General features: G+C 44.2%; 2 protein-coding genes across 6 annotated transcripts; one reads left to right on the top strand and one right to left on the bottom strand.

The window, feature by feature from the left end:
- Positions 1-54: 54 nt before the first annotated feature.
- LOC137868522 (UDP-N-acetylglucosamine transferase subunit ALG13-like) lies at positions 55-13,709 on the top strand. 5 transcript variants are annotated; one of them, XM_068705350.1, is made up of 25 exons: positions 55-232; positions 2,753-2,836; positions 4,840-4,890; positions 5,151-5,197; positions 5,319-5,391; positions 5,467-5,548; positions 5,663-5,828; positions 6,170-6,233; positions 6,703-6,820; positions 6,961-7,025; positions 7,396-7,496; positions 7,580-7,665; positions 8,183-8,456; positions 8,622-8,726; positions 8,828-8,978; positions 9,137-9,308; positions 9,386-9,421; positions 9,509-9,564; positions 9,672-9,740; positions 11,005-11,122; positions 11,230-11,349; positions 11,503-11,543; positions 11,625-11,739; positions 12,431-12,535; positions 12,970-13,709. In XM_068705350.1, the coding sequence occupies exons 1-25, from the start codon at positions 113-115 to the stop codon at positions 13,284-13,286; spliced, it is 2,736 nt and encodes a 911-aa protein (XP_068561451.1). In that variant the 5' UTR covers positions 55-112; the 3' UTR covers positions 13,287-13,709. The 5 variants fall into 5 exon arrangements, with proteins under 5 accessions (XP_068561451.1, XP_068561450.1, XP_068561453.1 ...); XM_068705349.1 differs by having other exon boundaries at positions 8,619-8,726; XM_068705352.1 differs by lacking the exon at positions 4,840-4,890 and having other exon boundaries at positions 8,619-8,726.
- LOC137868523 (protein EOLA1-like) lies at positions 13,696-14,919 on the bottom strand. The gene is given in 3 exon segments (XM_068705354.1): positions 13,696-14,041; positions 14,306-14,569; positions 14,823-14,919. Coding segments are annotated over 2 exon segments (474 nt in total). The 5' UTR covers positions 14,568-14,569; positions 14,823-14,919; the 3' UTR covers positions 13,696-13,829.
- Between the last annotated feature and the right edge of the window lie 6,791 nt (positions 14,920-21,710).

Below are 21,710 nucleotides of genomic sequence, written 5' to 3'. Positions count from 1 at the left end.
GCGACCCGCCAATCAAATTTAAAGAAGAAGAAGAAGAAGAAGACGGCAGCGGCTCGTGCAGCGGCGTCTGAAACCGGAGCGAGTGTTTACCGAGTTTACCGTGAGTACCGGGATGCAGAAAGGCCTGAAGAAGTACTTCGTCAGCATGGACGAGTACCTGTGCAGTCTAGGCCTCTACCGGAAGATGGTGGCGCGAGACGCGTCCAGTCTGTTCAGAGCCGTGTCCGAACAGGTGAGTCCGTTTAGGGGGGGGGGGGGGGGGGGGGGGGGGGGGGGGGGGGGGTCAGAGCGGCGCTAGCGCGCGCGCGTGCGTGCGTGTGTATACAGTTGTGGTCAAAAGTTTACATACACTTGTAAAGAACATAATGTCATGGCTCTCTTGAGTTTCCAGTTATTTCTACAACTCTGATTTTTCTCTCATAGAGTGATTGGAACAGATACTTCTTTGTCACAAAAAACATTCATGAAGTTTGGTTCTTTCATGACTTTATTATGGGTTAACAGAAAAAGTGATCAAATCTGCTGGGTCAAAAATATACATACAGCAGTGCTAATATTTGGTTACATGTCCCTTGGCCATTTTCACTTCAATTAGGCGCTTTTGGTAGCCATCCACAAGCTTCTGGCAAGCTTCTCGTTGAATCTTTGACCACTCCTCTTGACAGAATTGGTGCAGTTCAGTTAAATTTGATGGCTTTCTAACATGGACTTGTTTCTTCAGCATTGTCCACATGTTCTCAATGGGATTTTAGGAAGGCCATTCTAAAACCCTAATTCTAGCCTGATTTAGCCATTCCATTACCACTTTTGATGTGCGTTTGGAGTCATTGTCCTGTTGGAACACCCAACTGCGCCCAAGACCCAACCTTCGGGCTGATGATTTTAGGTTATCTTGAACAATTTGAAGGTAATCCTCCTTCTTCATTATCCCATTTCCTCTCTGTAAAGCACCAGTTCCATTGGCAGCAAAACAGCCCCACAGCATAATACTACCACCACCGTGCTTGACGGTAGGCATGGTGTTCTTGGGGTTAAAGGCCTCACCTTTTCTCCTCCAAACATATTGCTGGGCATTGTGGCCAAACAGTTGATTTTTGTTTCGTCTGACCACAGAACTTTCCTCCAGAAGGTCTTATCTTTGTCCACGTGATCAGCAGCAAACTTCAGTCGAGCCTTAAGGTGCCGCTTTTGGAGCGAGGGCTTCCTTCTTGCACGGCAGCCTCTCAGTCCATGGAGATGCAAAACACGCTTGACTGTGGACACTGACACCTGTGTTCCAGCAGCTTCTAATTCTTGGCAGATCTGCTTTTTGGTGGTTCTCGGTTGACTCTTCACCCTCCTGACCAATTTTCTCTCAGCAGCAGGTGATAGCTTGCGTTTTCTTCCTGATCGTGGCAGTGACAAAACAGTGCCATGCACTTTATACTTACAAACAATTGTTTGCACTGTTGCTCTTGGGACCTGCAGCTGCTTTGAAATGGCTCCAAGTGACTTTCCTGACTTGTTCAAGTCAATGATTCGCTTTTTCAGATCCATGCTGAGCTCCTTTGACTTTCCCATTGTAGCGTTTGTGGGCGTTTGTATCCAATGAGCCCTATTTAAATGGCCTCAGAGAAGTCACCAGCTGTAGTCACTCATAATCACTCACAAGAAGTTAAGAGGCCATGCTATGAAGCTCATTTCATTGACACAACTTTCTAAGTCACCAAAATTGCTAATTCATGTTGCTGTATGTATATTTTTGACCCAGCAGATTTGATCACTTTTTCTGTTAACCCATAATAAAGTCATGAAAGAACCAAACTTCATGAATGTTTTTTGTGACAAAGAAGTATCTGTTCCAATCACTCTATCAGAGAAAAATCAGAGTTGTAGAAATAACTGGAAACTCAAGAGAGCCATGACATTATGTTCTTTACAAGTGTATGTAAACTTTTGACCACAACTGTATATATGTATATATGTATATATATATATATATATATATATATATATATATACACACACACCGTATTTTCCGCACTATAAGGCGCACTTAAAAGCCTTTAATTTTCTCAAAAAACGACAGTGCGCCTTGTAATCCGGAGCGCCTTATATATGGATCAATTGGTTAATTGGTTGATCCATACTGGTTGTACACGGCGCTCTGTCAAAATGTTTCAGTACGACTGGTAAACTACAAAGCCGCACCGCTTGCAGCATTACGGCTACCGTAGTCAGGGGCGTCGCCGAAGTAATAGCGGTAAACACCGGTACTGTGCTTACCGCTTGACTGAGTTTGACTGAATGATTTATCTGACTGTTTTGTTGACATTCCCTTTAGCACAGCTCCATCTAGTGGATGCATAATGCAACCCCAGTCAAACGTTTGACTGTAGTAGCTTCTATTCTATGCGCCTTATAATCCGGTGCGCCCTATATATAAAAACAGTTCTAAAATAGGCCATTCATTGAAGGTGCGCCTTATAATCCGGTGCGCCTTATAGTGCGGAAAATACGGTGTGTATATATATATATGTATATGTATATATGTGTATATGTGTGTGTGTATATATGTATGTATGTATGTATATGTGTGTGTGTGTGTGTGTGTGTGTGTGTGTGTGTGTGTGTATATATGTGTGTGTGTGTGTGTGTGTGTGTGTGTGTGTGTGTGTGTGTGTTTGTGTGCTACACACCTGTACTACTCAGCACATCTGGTGTCAACTACCTGTGTGTGTGTGTGTGTGTGTGTGTGTGTGTGTGTGTGTAGTTGTATTACTCTCAGAACTACCATCAGAGGATCCGTCAGGACTGCGCCGACTTCATGAGAGCCAACAGATGCAACTTTGAACCGGTATGTTACATCATTAACTAGCTAGTTAACAGACACTTACTAGTTAATTAACATACACTAACCTGCTGGTAAACAGACACTAACCGGCTAGTTGACAGACACTGACCGGCTAGTGAACAGGCACTGACCGACTGGTGGACAGGCACTGACCGGCTAGTTGACAGGCTAGTGGACAGATACTGACCGGCTAGTGGACAGGCACTGACCGGCTAGTTGACAGGCACTGACCGGCTAGTTGACAGGCTAGTGGACAGATACTGACCGGCTAGTGGACAGGCACTGACCGGCTAGTGGACAGGCACTGACCGGCTAGTTGACAGGCTAGTGGACAGATACTGACCGGCTAGTGGACAGGCACTGACCGGCTAGTTGACAGGCACTGACCGGCTAGTGGACAGGCACTGACCGGCTAGTTGACAGATGTTGACAGGCACTGACCGGCTAGTGGACAGGCATTGACCGGCTAGTGGACAGGCACTGACCGGCTAGTGGACAGGCACTGACCGGCTAGTGGACAGATGTTGACAGGCACTGACCGGCTAGTTGACAGGCACTGACCGGCTAGTTGACAGACACTGACTGGCTAGTGGACAGGCACTGACCGGCTAGTGGACAGATACTGACCGGCTAGTGGACAGGCACTGACCGGCTAGTTGACAGACACTGACCGGTCAGTGGACAGGCATTGACCGGCTAGTGGACAGGCACTGACCGGCTAGTGGACAGATATTGACCGGCTAGTGGACAGGCACTGACCGGCTAATTGACAGACACTGAACGGCTAGTTGACAGACACTGACCGGCTAGTTGACAGGCACTGACCGGCTAGTGGACAGGCACTGACCGGCTAGTTGACAGGCACTGACCGGCTAGTGGACAGATATTGACCGGCTCGTGGACAGGCAAGGCAAGTTTAGTTGTATAGCACATTTCAACAACAAGGTAATTCAAAGTGCTTCACATAAAACCATTAAAAGCATCAAAACACAAGACAAAAGAAAAGATTTAAAAACAATTAAGAACATTCCTAGAAACATTAAAAACAGTCATTAAAACACTAAGACGCAGTTTAAGAAATAAAATACAGTATTAAAATGCAGGAGGTTGATTAATATCCTTGAATCTGGTTCAGTTATTAAAGGCAGCAGCAAACAGAAAAGTCTTCAGTCTGGATCTAAAGGAGCTGAGGGTCTCAGCAGACCTGCAGCTTTCTGGGACTTTGTTCCAGATATGTGGAGTAGAAGAACTGAACGCTGCTTCTCCATGTTTAGTTCTGACTCTGGGAACAGAAAGTAGACCGGTCCCAGACCACCCGAGGGGTCGGGATGGTTCATAAGATAGCAGCAGATCCCTAAACCATTCAGTGCTTTATAAACCAACAGCAGGATTTTAAAGTCAGTTCTTTGTTGGACAGGAAGCCAGTGAAGACCTCAGAACTGGAGTGATGTGATCCACTTTCTTGGTCTTAGTGAGGACTCTGAATCAGCTGCAGCATTCTGATTGACTTTTTACAGAGACCTGTAAACACACCGTTACAGTAGTCCAGTCTACTGAAGATAAATGATGGACACGTTGAGACATAAGTCCTCTAGTCCTTGATATGTTCTTCAGGTGATAGGACGCTGGTTTTGTGATTGTCTTGATGTGGCAGTTCAGGTTGAGGTCTGAATCCATAACTACACCTAGACTTCTGGCTTGGTTTGTGGTTTTTAATGTCAGTGATTGAAGCTTTCAATCGTTCGTCCTCGATACCAAAACCAATTACTTCTGTTTTATCTTTGTTTAATTGAAGAAAATTCTGGCTCATCCAGTTGTTGATTTGTTCAATGCATTTAGCAGCCCCTGTATGGGATTATAGTCGGCTGGTGATATAGTTATGTAGATTTGTGTGTCGTCTGCATAATTATGATAACACACAGACACTGACCGGCTAGTTGACGGGCACTAACCAGTTAGTTAACCTACACTAACCCACTAGTTAACCAGGTTGTTTACTCTTTCAGTTTGTTGAAGGTTCTTTTGAGAAATATCTGGAGCGTCTGGAGGACCCTAAGGTGAGTGTGTGTGTGTGTGTGTGTGTGTGTGTGTGTGTGTGTGTGTGTGTGTGTGTGTGTGTGTGTGTGTGTGTGTGTGTGTGTGTGTGTGAGACAGACAGGCGGGGTGTGTATGTGTAACAAGCGGTGTGTGTGTGTGTGTGTGTGTGTGTGTGTATAACAGGCGGGGTGTGTATGTGTAACAAGCGGTGTGTGTGTGTAACAGGCGGGGTGTGTATGTGTAACAAGCGGTGTGTGTAACAGGTGGGGTGTGTTTTCAGGAGACAGTGGGTCAGGTGGAGATCAAGGCTCTGTCTCAGTTCTACAGGTGAGAAACACTCAGGTACACATGATCAAGTCTTTCATTGACTACAGACAGTGACTACAGACTTTTGTACTGCAGACTGCAGACATGTGCAGTCTGTAGTACAAATGTGTTTTGTGTGCAGCCGTTGTTTCCTGATCTACCGTTACCCGGGGAAACCAGCCACGGTGATCTCAGAGGACGACTTTGTTGACAAGGTGAAGAAGTTTGTGTCGTTTATTGTATAAAAATCATCTCTCAGTATTTTCTACAATTGTTACTTTGTTGCCTAGGTGACGCTGTGTTGCTCCATCAACGGTCACTATGACATCGTTTACCCGAGGACTTACCCCGTCTCTGCTGCCCTCTGTCAGTGTGAGTACTGGTCACTGATTGGTGGCTCGGAGTGAGTGACAGCTTTAAAGGGACAGTACAACATTTGTGTGTGTGTGTGTGTGTGTGTGTGTGTGTGTGTGTGTGTGTGTGTAGCTCTTTTCTATGAGCTGCTCTACACTCAGGTGTTTGGGTTTGAGGAGGCGGAGCTCTGTCAGGCTATGGAGGCCTTCAGGGTCGGAGGTCGTCGCTATAGAAACAGCCCATCAGTGTGTAGTGACGTCGACTTTGGGTATGACACACCTGAGGACCGATGTCACAGGTACGCACACAAACATACACATAGATGATGTCATGAAACAACATTCACCCAAACTTTAGTCCTGCAGCAAAAACATTTAACAAAAAAGCAGTTTGAGTCAAAATTGTATAAATGTGTTGTAGATCATTATAACTGACAATATAATAAGATACTCTTCATCATCACTTCCTCTTTGTTCTCTGTGTTTACTGAGTCACTCTTCATTGTCACTTCCTGTTTGTTCTGTGTTTACCGAGTCACTCTTCATCGTCACTTCCTGTTTGTTCTCTGTGTTTTGATGGCTGCTCACCTGTACTGTGACATCATGTTGTACTCAGGTGTGTGTTTGTTTTGCTCCACAGGGAGGAGGCGGAGTCGGCTGGAGCTGCAGACGATAAACTGCGCACCGTGACAGCCGAGACAAAGGTGAGGGGCCGACTCGTCATGATGTCATGTGACCATATCAGGGTGTTTTGTGGTGGTTAATGAAGAGTACTCAAGTTCTTTTCTATTTTGTTTTCCACTGCAGATAGCCGCCTCTAAATCCTGACTGAAAATCAAATTGTCTAATAAACTATAGTTGTAGTGTAAAAGATTGTTACATGTTCTATTTCAAAGCCAGAATAACGTGTCGCTTTAAAACAGCGAGAGGGTTCATGTTCACTCTTACAAGAAGCCAGTCAAATCTAATAATGAGATAAAGTACTAAAGCTATCATTATCAACGTCCACGTGAATATTAAGATCACCTACAATAAGTACTTTATCTGTTTTAAGGACTAAACTTGATAAGAACTCTGGACCTGAGACGCGGTACAAGATAAATATATAGAAGTGTTTTATTATACAATCCTAAAAGCTGCATTCATCCTGACCCGTTGTTTTTAATTGGTCAGCCTCCTGCTGAAGCCCCGCCCCCTTCCAGACTGTCTCTTCCTTATAAGGTCATGAAGTCTCTGGATGGAGAAGCATACAGAAACCTGGAGTTTGACGTGTGGCAGGACACCTGTAAAGGTACGAGTCCTGGAGAGGAACCTTTTTAAAACCTCAAAACATTCATATTGTATATATAATTTAGTTTTAAATATGAGCTCATATGTACTCACAATGATGGTTTCTAACATATGAATCAATAATCAATGTTTATCTGACAGAGATGCAGAAGACGGACTACGTGGTGTTTGCAGGGAGGCAGTACTTCCTGGGAGACAAGTGTCAGGTAACATTAATACTGGAACCACTATATCCAAATACTGCTTCAGGATCAGTACTGCTGGTAGTACAGCAGTAGAGTAGTTCTCTAAAGGATTCAATGTATCTCGTATCTTTTGTACTTGTAATTCTTTAAAGGATTCGATGTGTCTCGTGTCTTTTGTACATGTAGTTCTCTAAAGGATTCATGTGTCTTTTGTGCTTGTAGTCTTTCTACTTGTGTTTCACCTGCTTTTGAAACCTCCCTCAAGGAGTTGCATCGACCAATTGGCTTGATCGAGGTCAACATGATGGTTGTCATGTGGACGTCTCTGGGACGTTGTCCTCCTGTAAGACAGCCTCAGGTGTCTCCATAGTTCCATCTGTGTCTGTCTCAGGTGCGTCTGGAGCCAAAGGGGAAGTACTACAATGCCTTCATCCAGGAAGTAGAAACACACCCATCAGCTGTCACTGTCTTCATCGAGGAGCTGGGAGAAAAGTAACACACAACCTGACTGAAACTGACTTGAGCTGAGAACCACAAAGACGTCTTTCATGTCCACATGTCCTTCTCTGTCTCAGACAACTGGTTCCTCTAACGGATCTGAAACCAGTCAATCCAGTTCCAGCCTGGAACGTTGCTGCTCCCACCAGAAAGGGAGACCTGGGTTCGTTCACTATGAGGTCCACTTTGTCCCCTCTCCAGATGTTTGGTCTAATACCTCATGTCTCTACTGACTCCATGTTTCTACTGTCTCTATTGTCTTCATGTCTCTACTGACTCCATGTCGTCTTGTCTCCATGTCACCTCGTCGCCTTGTCTCCGTGTTGCCATGTCGCCTTGTCGCCATGTCTCGCAATGTGTTGCCATGTCTCGTTATGTATCGCCATGTCTCGTTATGTGTCGCCATGTCTCGTTATGTGTCGCCATGTCTCGCTATGCGTCGCCATGTCTCACAATGTGTCTCGCCATGTGTCACCATGTGTCGCCATGGCTCGTTATGTCTCCTTGTCCTCATGTCTCACTGTCGCCTTGACTATATGTCTCGGTATATCGTTATGTCTCGTTGTGTCTCGTTATGTATTGCCATGTCTCGTTATGTCGTTATGTCTCGTTATGTGTCGCCATGTCTCGTTATGTCTCCATGTCTTCTTGTTTCACTGTCTCCATGTTTCTTCTGCCAGACACGGACCCTCGTGGTCAGCGACATCATCACCGTCATCGCTACTTCAGGAAGTCTCGTGGCAGCAACGGGTTGAAGGGGGCGGAGCTTCTAATGCCGCCGCCGTCCTACGGAGGCCCGGCTCCCTCCGCCCTGCCCCCCCGCTTCCAGCCAGCGGGCCACCCCCGCCCGCCCCCACCCCTGTCACCGGGAGCCATGACCTACGACCCCTACGCCCCCCCACACCACCACCACCACCATCCCTCAGCCAGACCTCCTCGCTACGGAGCCTCCAGGTGGGACTCAAGCAGACCAACACCTGAGTGTCACCTGTAGGTCACAAACATGTCTGAGGAACTCCGCTCTCTCTCTGTGTGTGTGTGTGTGTGTGTGTGTGTGTGTGTGCGTGCGTGCGTGCGTGCGTGCGTGCGTGTGTGTGTGTCATGGATTCCGGTCAGAAGCTCCACCCGTTTCCTGAACCGTCACTTGATTGGTCCTCAGTTGACCTATTACCACCCTGGCAGGAGATATTACCATGACTACGAGAGCTATGCCTTCAGGTCACGGTAAACATCACATGACACATGGTGACCATGACTTTGTGGTAGTCTAACAGGACTACCACAAAGACAAACTTTTGTTGTTAACGTCGTTTGTTGTTGTTCAGTCGCAGTCGCCGTCAGCTGGCGGCAGCCATGAATAAAGACGGTCAGTTTGGTTTCCCCCCGGAGGTCGAGGAGGAGGAGCCGTCCGACCTGGACGCGACCATCACCTTCTACCAGCTGGACGACGCCGACGGTGTCTTCCCTCCACTGGCCGTGAGGAAAATACCTTGTCGTCGTATCTTCATGTCTCCTTGTCGTCGTGTCTTCATGTTTCCATGTCTCCTTGTCGTCTCATCCTCATGTCTCCTCGTTGTCATGTCTCCTTGGCGTCATGTGACTGTGTAATATAATGTGGCTCCTCCCCTTCTCAGGGCCCCACTGTGGCCCCTCCTCCATCCATGGGAGCTCCGCCCCCTCCCACTGGCTCCTCCTACAGAGTTCAGAGAGGCTCGGGGCCCCTCCCCCCCGCTCCTCCTCCAGGGAGCACCCCCGTCTGTTCATCAGAGGAGGACCAGGAGGACACCAGTACTTTGGAGGACCAGGGTAAGTCCTCTTTTATTGTGGAGGAGTCAGCAGGAAGTTGTTCCATGTAATCTGATTACTGTGTGTGTTTCTGTCAGTCGAGTACACTGACGATTACATCTACATCACTCAGGGTGAGTAAAGTTTACCTGGAAGTCTTCACTAAGGGACAAGGTCACAAGAAAAAGATGTGATGCAGTCTGAATGTGACCTGTTTTCAGATCAGAACTACCAGACCTCAGGTGTTTACTCTGCTGCTGAGCCCTCCACCAACCAGGTAACACACCTGACCTCAGACCTGCTGGATGTTTTCATACTGGGTTTGTGTTGTGGCATCTCAAATCTACAAATGAGACAAAACATGTTTTTCTCTTATTTTGAAAGGACGACCAGGAAAGAGGAACTGCTGACTCTCCACCGAGACCAGAGATGAACTACAGCTACACACAGCAGGTACACACCATGTTTACACATGTTGCCCTCGCCTACGTCTCACTTATGTCCCCTCGCCTACGTCCCCTCGCCAACGTCCCCTCGCCAACGTCCCTTTGCCTACGTCCCCTCGCCAACGTCCCCTCGCCTACGTCCCCTCGCCAACATCCCTTTGCCAACATCCCTTTACCTACGTCTAGGGATGCACCGATCCACGTTTTTCACTTCCGATACCGATACAGATATCTGAGGTTTAGTATCGGCCGATACCGATCTAATAGAGAAAAACAGTGCTGAATTGATTTAAAAAACGCAGCCGACGCTACGCGCCCCCAGATTGTCCATCGCTTTTCTCATGTTGCTGGCGTTGTCCCTCAGAATCACGTGGATTTTGCTCAACTGAATTTGCCACTTGTCAAACATTTCCTTCAGGCTAGCTGCTATCGCTTCGCTGGTGTGCGACCCACGAAAGTTTGTTGCATTTAATATTGCACTGTGTGGCACAAAAGTTTCATCCAGCCAGTGTGCTGTTAAACTTAAAAGTGACACAGGGGAAACGTCGGAGCTCCAGATGTCTGTCGTGAAACTTATCGATTTGACATCTTTTATCTCCTTCAATATGTGTTTGCACACTTTACCGTGCAGTTCAGGTAGCGCCGTCTCCGACAAATATTTTCGGCTTACCATGTCGTAGCGTGGTTCCAGGTGGTTAACTAGCAGCCGGAATCCCTTATCCCCGACAACTGAGAACGGCTGCCCGGTTCCAGATGGCTGATCCTTTAGCTCGCTCCATTTTGAAAACAATCTATGCGGCCAGTTCGCTAGCGCATGACGTTACGCAGAGCACAACGCATATAATTGGACTGAATAGATTTGCCTTTATGGATCGGTCACATTGTCACCGATACCCGATCTAGAATTTTTTCCTATATCGGGACCGATACAGATATTGATATCGGATCGGTGCATCTCTACCTACGTCCCCTTGCCTACGTCCCCTCGCCAACGTCCCCTCACCAACGTCCCTTTGCCTATGTCCCTTTGCCTACGTCCCCTCGCCAACGTCCCCTCGCCTCGACTGCGTCCCGTGATCCTCTTCCTCACCCCCCTCTCACCATCGTTGTCAACATTGTCACTCGGCCGACGCATCTGATCTTCTCTTCACTTAAAACACGACGATAGCCGACTGAACTTCCTGAAATGGTTTGATTCTGAACTAATCCCTGTGTGTGTGTGTGTGTGTGTGTGTGTGTGTGTGTGTGTGTGTGTGTGTGTGTTTTTTCAGGTAGTGAAACCATTAGTCATTTGCTCTTCACCCTCCTCTTCCTCCTCCTCACCCTCTTCTCCATCATCACGTGTACCTGCAACTGCCCACCTGCCGGCAGGCACACAGACACGCTCAGGTACACACACACACACACACACACACACACACACACACACACACACACACACACACACACAGCAATACAACAAATGTGATTGTGTTTTGTTTTTTTTCTGTTCTTAGTTGCCATGGCGATTCCAGCCTCTTCTTCTTGGTTGGTTAATGAGTTAGGTGAGCCTGTCTGCACCAAGGTAGCTCCGCCCCCTTACTCCTATGACCCTAATGGCAACGATTTACCCCGAGGTCAGAGGTCAACCAACATAAACAACACACTGTGTCACTTTTTGTTGCAGCTTGTCGTCTCACTTCCTGGCTTGTGTGTGTGTGTGTGTGTGTGTGTGTGTGTGTGTGTGTGTGTGTGTGTGTGTGTGTGTGTGTGTGTGTGTGTGTGTATAGACTGCAGAGTTCTCCAGTATTACTTCAACTTAGGAGTCCAGGTAAGAGAATAACTAACTCTGCGCGGCCCCCCCCCCTTAACTATTTACTAACTAACCCCCCCCCCCCCTCCTCCTCTACAGTGGTACCATCAGAGCTGTTGGCAGCAGCAGCAGGCGTACCCCGCCACCTCGCCGGAGGCCTCCTACTCCTACCAGCACTACACCCCCTACCTGAACCAGGAGCCCCCCCTGCATGGTAAGACCTACTCACTCTCTGATTGGCTGCTGGGTGAGAGAGAGCTGTCAGTTCATTGGTGGAGGTGTGACCACCAATCAGCAGCATCCTCAGCTCTTATTGTCAAATGTCAAACTGACACTTTTTACTGTACTTAATTAATGAGTGAGTTAATGCGTTAGTTTGAGTGAGTTAATGAGTTGGTTTGAGTGAGTTAATGAGTTGGTTTGAGTGAGTTAATGCGTTAGTTTGAGTGAGTTAATGAGTTGGTTTGAGTGAGTTAATGAGTTGGTTTGAGTGAGTTAATGAGTTAGTTTGAGTTGGTTCATGAGTTGGTTCAGTGGGAGCTGCGTTCACATGCTCTGACTGTATGAAGACAGAAGAACACATGTTGCTGAAACGTGTGGAACATTGTATTCATGTTGCACAGCAGTGGAAGGTTTAAATACAGTCACACACTGAGCACAGATAGTAGAAATATAACCGTGTGAAGAATACTGCTGTTAACAAGAACCTGATCTGTTTAAAGTGATTCAAACCAAATGTTATTGTACTTCTGTTCATATAGCAGTACTTTAAAATACAAGTGAGTAATACACTACTTTTAATTCATTATTGAACTTTGTGCACAACAGTGAGATTAATCAAGATTAAACATTGTAATCGTTGCCCAGCACTAATTATTATATACATTATACTTCTGCCCCCCCAGCCATCCCTCCTTTGTACCCTGAAACAGGAGGACTCCATCAACCCCCCTCCTATTACCCAGAATCCACCAGGGCAGGAGACGGACAGACTGACGGACACAGCGGCGGTCTGTACTCTGTTGTGTCATATAGTGAAGATGTGTGTGTGTATATGTGTATTTGTGTGCGTATATATGTGTGTGTGTGTGTGTGTGTGTGTGTGTGTGTGTGTGTGTGTATATATATATATATATATATCTCTCTTCTTCCTTCTCAAAACCTGCTGCCTACATTACCCACAATGCACCTCTCCCTGCTGACAGCAGTGTGGTAGGTTGTATTGTTATACAAATAAGCTTTGATATTATTATGGTCATTATTGGTTAATATTAATCGTATTATTAATAACAAAGATTATGATGATTATCAATCACACAAGAAGTTTTTAGATTAAACATGAGGTCATCGATGACCACGCCTTGTGATGAGGACTCATCTCTGACTCGACTGACATCACTGGAGGCTCCTCTGATCTAATGTGATCTGTTGTCTCCTCCATCAGGCCCCGCCCCCTCAGGAGAAGGCTCCTCCTCATCGACTAGCCCCGCTCCTCCAGGCACCGCCCCCTCTCTCCTGTACCAGGATCAGACGCCCCTCCCCTCTCCGTCGCTGCTGCACCTGCCGTACAAAACTTCGCCCCCCGCCACTTACCTGCCCTCGGCCCCTCCCCCTCACCTCACCCATCACTCCTCCTACTGCCTCCCCCCCTCCGCCCACTGGGGGGCGCTGCAGACTGGAGGCCACGCACAGCGGGTCTACTGCCCCGCCCCTAACTCCGCCCACGTGGTCGGTTACATCACAGCGCCGCCCCCCCACTAAGTTCCCCCCCCCCCCCATCTAACATTTGTGTTCAATGAACAGGGCTAGCAGCTAACAAGTCAGCAGGAAAACCTTGTTTATCAAACAATAAAATAATAATAAAGAGCCAAGAAGACCAAAACAAAGTAAACATTTTAATGTTGAATAGACGTTTTAAAAATCTAAATTGAACTGTAGTTTTCCTGTGTTAGCTTCACATGCTAAATGTTAGCTGGTGGCTAAGTGAATTCGAAGTGAATCACTTCCTGTTCAAAAGGTTCGTTATTTTTTTTTTTTAGAGAACCTACAACAACGTCAAGAGTTCTCATGTTTTGTCAGCCAGCCAATCAGAGAAGAGAGGGGGCGTGGCCAGTCCCTGTTTATTGATGAGGGATCTATTTGTGTTGAGTTTGTTTGTTTTTGTTTTTTTGTTTTAATAAAGTTTGTGTTTCACCAGCAGATGATGATGCTTCCTGTCGGGTCACATGACCGTTCTCATGTCTTCACGTGCTAACAGGCTAGCATCCTCAGTTTATTTGGATTTAAACGCGTGTCTCGTTGTCGTCAAGGTAACAGCTCGGGGGGGATCTCCACAGTCCAGAGGTCCCGACCCCCCCGGGTCCTCAGAGGCCCCCTGAGCCAGCGGGGGTTGGACAGGTGAGTCAGGTGTTTCTCCTGTAGACCAATCAGAACAGCCGACCGCTCCAGAGGCCGTAGCTCCTCCTCCTCCTGCAGGGAGGTGGGGCACAGCCAGGTCCCGCCCACATCCACCAATCCTTAAAAAAAGAGGTAGTCGTCACAGGTGAGGTGATGATGCCTTCAGGGACGACTCGTAAACACAGACTGACGTCACATTCTATGGAAGCCCATTCCACCAGAAACAAAACTAAAAACACAAAAAATCTCACAAAAAATCTCACAGTTAAGACTTTAAATCTCAGTTAAGACTTTAAATCTCATAGTTTCTCTTTAGTTCTTGTATTTTTTTTAATGTAAATTTTATTTTTACTAACAGTAATGGGTTTCCATACACGTCCCACCTGCCACCACGCCGCGGCCGAACCTCTCTCCGGAGTCCAGGAGCGCTCGTATCTGGACCCGGTTCATCCCCAGCGGGCCGCTCAGCACCGCCCTCCAGTCCTCATCCTGGTCCCAGTCCCGCTAGGCGATGTGGACCGCCAGGGTCTGGTTCTCCAGCGGGGCCAGCAGGGGCCTCCAGCGGCTCTCCACCGTCTTCAGCCCGTCCAGAACCAGACCTGCGTACGGCTGCCGGAACGACAAGCACCGCACCTGGAGCGACATGTCTGCAAAACAAGCGCACCTTTAACAAATCACGATGTTAATACGTTTAATTATTTCATTAATATAAATGTTTGACCGTTATTACAGTAACACATTCACTGTGATCATGTATTCTTTAATGAATTAGTGTTTGGTTCTAGACAGAGGAACACTAAAGGAGCAGCTCTCTGAATGGAGTCTGGTAGAACGTTAGAACACGGTACTAAAGGAGCAACTGTCCGGAGAGAGAAACGGTCCGTTAATGTTCATCGTTACCGGTCAGTAAAGTATTCACGTCTCTCTTCTGTTGTTCCCGCTGCTTTCACTCACTTCCGGTCCGAGTGAGTTTCTTCTTCACGTTAAACAATGCGCAGCTCTGCTGCCCTCCACAGGTGTGTGTGTGTGTGTGTGTGTGTGTGTGTGTGTGTGTGTGTGTGTGTGTGTGTGTGTGTGTGTGTGTGTGTGTGTGTGTGTGTGTGTGCGCGCGTGTGGATTCCATAGACAGTTGTGTGTGACAATATTTCCTATAATTTTGGCCATAAATGGTGAATAGAGAGTATAAACTGTGACTGGAGCAATTTGTTTGTAAAAGTCACAGAATATTTTCCTGCTCTGCTCCACTCTGACCGTGATGTCATCACTCTAACAAGTGAATGGGGCGATTTTGCTCCGTTCGTGATTTTTGGGAAAATGGGAAAATTGATTTTACACAAATCAAGACACAAACATTCTTCTCCCACATTCCCCCTTGAGTGACTCGAGTCACTCGTACTACAAAAACGTTAGAACCTCCCGCTGGTCTTCAGGTCCATGTACTTTTGTTTCTTCTATGTTTAAATTTTCATTGGTCGGTTATCTAACATAAAGAGCTTATGCATATGTTTGTGGACCGTCTACTGTCCTAAGTTTGTCATGTTTTCTCTGTAATATTTCACTGTATTGTTACTGAATCAGTTACCTAGTTAACATACTAAGTTTACTTTCTCTTCTCTTTTAACCTCTAGCTGTGGTTCTAGACTCTTTTAGACTGGGATCAGGATTAAGGGATACAAGTTATATCTAAAAGAACAACAGTTCCCCTCTTCGGCCATTCAAGTATTTAAAATGTATCAAAACAACACATATCACCCAGAATGGTTTATTATGCACATCATTAATCGATGTTGTAGCTATCAGTGGAATGTTAACTTCAACATGTTGAAATAAATCTCCTGAGATGAGATGAGACGCCTTCATCTCTGGTTAACTGTATAATGAGACAAGTCAGTGAGGTTCATAACAAACAATAAGCAAACAAACAATTTGTAAGAAATGACATCATCTAAGTATTTATATTACATTACATTACAGTCATTTAGCAGACGCTTTTATCCAAAGCGACTTACAATAAGTGCATCAACATTGGTAATCAAAAGAACTATCACCAGAAGTCATAAGTACATTTCCTTTAAACAAGCATCTAAGAGCATGAAGCAGAGCATAACTCAGAGCCAAAGTACAGAAACAAGAAAAACAGTTAGTGCTATAAGTAATACAAATACAATTAAAGCTGCAAGCAGCATTGATCGGGCCCTCGCAACTTCACGCACGTCGAGGGTACTGGCAGGACTCTGCTTGACGTGGCCATACATTTCTGTGACCGTCATACACTGCGTGCACTAGTTAAATGATTTTTCCTGCGTCGACCTGCAGCGTAGCAAGATCATGTTGCCAGGTCTTAAGCCTCAAATGTTTTAAGTGTACCTCCAATACAATCATAGATGTAAGCCTGTTAAGATCTTTAAGAAAATGAATGTGCATGAATGCACTTCAATGTTTGAAATATAACAGACTGTCAGTTTACTGTGACGAAGTTCAACTCCCTACAGTGTCCTACTGATTGTATTTGGACTTACATAAAGTTAACAGAACAGCAGTGTCATTTGTTTTTACTTGAACACTTTAATTTGACACTGTTTTCATTTTAAGCTCTTCTGTAAATTTAGATTGTAGTGTGAAGCATTCATTGTAACATTTAACCTGATTCTCATGTAAAAGCTCTAGACAGATCATTTATACTAATGCCCACTGACATGGTTTGAAAAACACTGTTGATTAACTTTTGTTCTCCAAGCATCTTAGTTTGCACATATTTAGATCAGAGAAGTCTTTTTCTCATGGTGTGCCCACAAACCCTGTGTGGGCCGTTGTTATTATAGAATTCTGTTTACGTCGGTGGTTGCCAGTAGGTGGCGCTATGACTATGAGTTAATATTGGCATGCAGATGTCCTAAAATCACGACACGAATCATGTAAAATTGCCGCGACACCAAGTCCATGTTATCCGATGAAACATCAAGCTTTTAGTAACTTTTAATCGTTAAGGTCTTTAGGTTGTTCTGACCAAATTCTAAGCTGATCGGATTATTTCCCTAGGAGGAGTTCGTAGTGCAGCACCTGGAAAAGGAAATAAAACCACAAGAAATTCATACAAAATTCAAATTGGCTGACTTCCGGTTGGGTTTAGAGCATGGACCCCTAAGACTTTTTTTTAAGTTTACATGTGATACACCTGCTTACTTAATTTCATACATCTAGGTGAAACGTACTGCGAGGGCTGCATCGTCGAAATATTGTAGGGGGTGCTATCGAGCCGATTTGCCACTCTGAAGCATTAAAATCACATCAGATAACTACATTCAGGATTTTAAATGTGTGTGACAAGTTTGATTTTGTTTTGAGTATTTTTAGCCCCTCAAAAACACCTTTGTTTTTCATGGCGAGGAATGCATCGCCACGGCAACAGCATTTCACGAAACAACAAGCTTTGAGTAACTTTTAATCACAAAGGTCTTTAGATTGTTCTGACCAAATTCTAAGTTGATCTGATTAGTTCCCTGGAAGGAGTTCGTTAAAGTAGAGCGCCTGGAAATTGAAAAAACGACACTGGAAATTCAGACTAAATTCAAAATGGCTGACTTCCGGTTGGGTTTAGGGCATGGCCCCAAGAGACTTTTATTTAAGTCCACATGTGATACATGTGCCTACCAAATTTTGTTAATCTCTGTGAAACGTACTGCGAGGGCTGCTTCGTCGAAATTTTGTAGGGGGCGCTATTGAGCCGATTTAACACTCTGATTGAATAAAATCATATTATAGAACTACATTTTGGCCTTGTGATGGGTGTGTCAAGTTTGCCTGTGTTTCGAGCTTCTTTAACCTCTCCAAATGACCATTGTTTTTCACGGCGAAGACTGCATTACCACAGCAACGGCGTTCGACGAAACATCAAAAGCTTAGAGAACTGGCATTATGAACTTCTTACATTTGTGTGGAACAAATTTGATGTTGATCTGATTTTCCAACTAAGAGAAACAAGCCAAAGTATAAAGACTTTAACTTACTGTTGCCAGTAGGTGGCGCTATGACTATGATTCAAAATTGGCTTGCAGATGTCTTCAGGCCTGGAGTTTAATCAAACATGTGAAATCTGGTAAAGATCTGATGATGCGGAGTCGAGTTACATCAGTTTATTCGTTCATAGCGAAGGATCGAAATTCGCAGAGCCGCCACGTCGCCACGCTTTGACAACTTCCTACAATTTTCACAATGAAGCATTATCAAGGTCTTAATGCTTTTGTGACAAAATTTGAGAGGGATCCGATTAATCTGTGAGCAGTAGGGTGTCAAAGTACACAACCTATGACTTCCTGTTGCCACTAGGTGGCGCTATTACTATGATTCTAAATTGTCATATACATGTGTTCAGGGTCAGGATGTTATGACATCTGAGAAATTTGGAGCAGATTAGGCAATGTACAGCCGAGTTACAACAACTTCCTGTTTCATGGCAAATGGTGTTTTTTTGCCGCCACGCCACGGACACATAGTTCGATAACTTTTTGATCTTTGAGTATCGTTTCACTGCCAAGGTCTCAAGAGCATACTGACCAAATCTGAAGGCAATCGGGTGTAATCTCTAGGAGGAGTTCGTTAAAGTACGGCGCCTTGAAACGGTCCAAAAACGTCATCAAATTCAAAATGGCCGACTTCCTGTTTGGTTTAGGATATACCTCCTTTTGACTTTTTTGTACGTCCCATCACGTTCCACATACCTACCAAATTTCATACAGCTAGGTGAAACCCAAAGTTGGGGCTACTCTGTAGGGGGCGCTATGGAGCCAAAATGTCACGCCACAGCTGGACACCCCAATAATACTGGAATTTTCACCACGATTGAATTTTGTGCCAAATTTCAAAAGATTCCCAGTATCCCAAGCACCTCCTTTTTGCGATGAAACAAGCGATGAAACTGATGTAACCAGTAGTCCAAAGGTAGGCTACCCGGTCCGGAGATACCAGAAGGCTGAGCACCAACGCAGCAGAGAAACAGACCAGAAATGTAAGTTTTCCATAAGTTTCGTATAATATTTCATCATTAAATTCACCTCTGACAGTCTTTAACTGTGTCGTTGAGAATATTGGCAGCGTGACTGGTCGTTTATCCAGATATTTAGTAAGCTTTTATCAATTTATCTCAAATAATCAGTAAATATAATTAAATTTCCTTCAGAGGATTAGTAAAACCAAATCAAGTTCACCCAGATATTGAGTAAATCAAAATTACTTTTTCTCCGATACTTAGTAAATATAAATCAGTTTTGCTTTAGAAATTGATTTGGATATACTTATTATTATATATACTCTTTTTTTAATTTATTCAATTTTTTTTTATCAAACTTAAAATCTATTCAAATATATTAAGTGTCACTTTATTGCCATCATTTTTAAATATATGTACGTGTGTGTGTGTATATATATATACACACAAATAAATGTATGTATATATATAAATATATCCATAATTCTATGTATGTATCTATATAAGGTATATATATACAGTTGTGGTCAAAAGTTTACATACACTTGTAAAGAACATAATGTCATGGCTCTCTTGAGTTTCCAGTTATTTTTACAACTCTGATTTTTCTCTGATAGAGTGATTGGAACAGATACTTCTTTGTCACAAAAAACATTCATGAAGTTTGGTTCTTTCATGACTTTATTATGGGTTCACAGAAAAAGTGACAAAATCTGCTTGGTCAAAAATATACATACAGCAACATGAATTAACAATTTTGGTGACTTAGAAAGTTGTGTCAATGAAATGAGCTTCATAGCATGGCCTCTTAACTTCTTGTGAGTGATTATGAGTGACTACAGCTGGTGACTTCTCTGAGGCCATTTAAATAGGGCTCATTGGATACAAACGGCCACAAACGCTACAATGGGAAAGTCAAAGGAGCTCAGCATGGATCTGAAAAAGTGAATCATTGACTTGAACAAGTCACTTGGAGCCATTTCAAAGCAGCTGCAGGTCCCAAGAGCAACAGTGCAAACAATTGTTTGTAAGTATAAAGTGCATGGCACTGTTTTGTCACTGCCACGATCAGGAAGAAAACGCAAGCTATCACCTGCTGCTGAGAGAAAATTGGTCAGGAGGGTGAAGAGTCAACCGAGAACCACCAAAAAGCAGATCTGCCAAGAATTAGAAGCTGCTGGAACACAGGTGTCAGTGTCCACAGTCAAGCGTGTTTTGCATCTCCATGGACTGAGAGGCTGCCGTGCAAGAAGGAAGCCCTCGCTCCAAAAGCGGCACCTTAAGGCTCGACTGAAGTTTGCTGCTGATCACATGGACAAAGATAAGACCTTCTGGAGGAAAGTTCTGTGGTCAGACGAAACAAAAATCAACTGTTTGGCCACAATGCCCAGCAATATGTTTGGAGGAGAAAAGGTGAGGCCTTTAACCCCAAGAACACCATGCCTACCGTCAAGCACGGTGGTGGTAGTATTATGCTGTGGGGCTGTTTTGCTGCCAATGGAACTGGTGCTTTACAGAGAGGAAATGGGATAATGAAGAAGGAGGATTACCTTCAAATTGTTCAAGATAACCTAAAATCATCAGCCCGAAGGTTGGGTCTTGGGCGCAGTTGGGTGTTCCAACAGGACAATGACCCCAAACACACATCAAAAGTGGTAATGGAATGGCTAAATCAGGCTAGAATTAGGGTTTTAGAATGGCCTTCCCAAAGTCCTGACTTAAATCCCATTGAGAACATGTGGACAATGCTGAAGAAACAAGTCCATGTCAGAAAGCCTGAGTCAGCATTAGCAGTAACGTGACGCTGCTCTGATCCGTCTGTAGGAGAGTGAACAGGAAACAGTGAGGCTGATATCACTGATCACATGCTGCATCGTTTCCTGTCTATTAGTCATGAGTGTGAATCTATGGAGGACTCTACCACCAACACTATAAAACACTGCACACAGAGACCATTACTGAATATACATTCATTACAGGAATATTGATTTACTACAATTATAATCAATGACTTATGATTAGATTCATTTTTGGGGGATTTTTAACTTGAATGTGTTCGATTTGACAAAGTTCAGGAAACATCATCACGTTTTCTAAACCAAGAGGAAACTTTCGTGGTGTTTTTATTTAAACATGGAGGCCGGTACAGTTCATGCAGTCAATAATTAATAACACATCGATTTATATTTTTCAGTAAGAAGTTTTCTATTTGATTGTAATAATCTTGAACTGTTTTGTGAAATTTCAATGAAATAGTTTTTCAGTTTTATTGTTTCTTCCGTGTGTTTGTACCTGAAATGTTGACCTTACATGGTTCAACACGTTTTGAAATATTTTGTCACAAGTTTCAAAATCATTCAAGTATTTTTTTAAATCAAATTCAAACCTGTATTTGTTCACAATCCATTTGTATTTAGTTTGTAGTAGTATTGCATTCCAGTTGCTGAGCGTTTTAATTTAATGTTATATGTAATGTTAATACGTTTGATGAATGCATTTGGATACTTTTTAATCACTTTTTTGTGTTACTTTATGAAAATATCAAAATAAGACATTTACAAAATAAGTATGTGTTTGGCATTGTAGACACTCTGAGGGATACTTGTCAAAGTATTAGTGATAATGAATAGTAGGGAAATAGATATATATATATATATATATATATATATATTTTTACAAATATGTGGTGGTGCCACCTGACATTTTTTAGTTGAAGTTAAAAAATACTGTTAAAAATATATTTAACCACTTTGAAAAGTGAACAAATGAGACCTTATTTTGTGAGTTTAAACACATTGTTCACA

Source organism: Cebidichthys violaceus, unplaced genomic scaffold (assembly GCF_023349555.1).
Source record: "Cebidichthys violaceus isolate CVI_PGR_0920_01 unplaced genomic scaffold, fCebVio1.0.p SCAF_114, whole genome shotgun sequence".
NCBI lineage: Eukaryota > Metazoa > Chordata > Actinopteri > Perciformes > Stichaeidae > Cebidichthys > Cebidichthys violaceus.
This window is presented reverse-complemented; position numbering and strand designations above follow the sequence as displayed.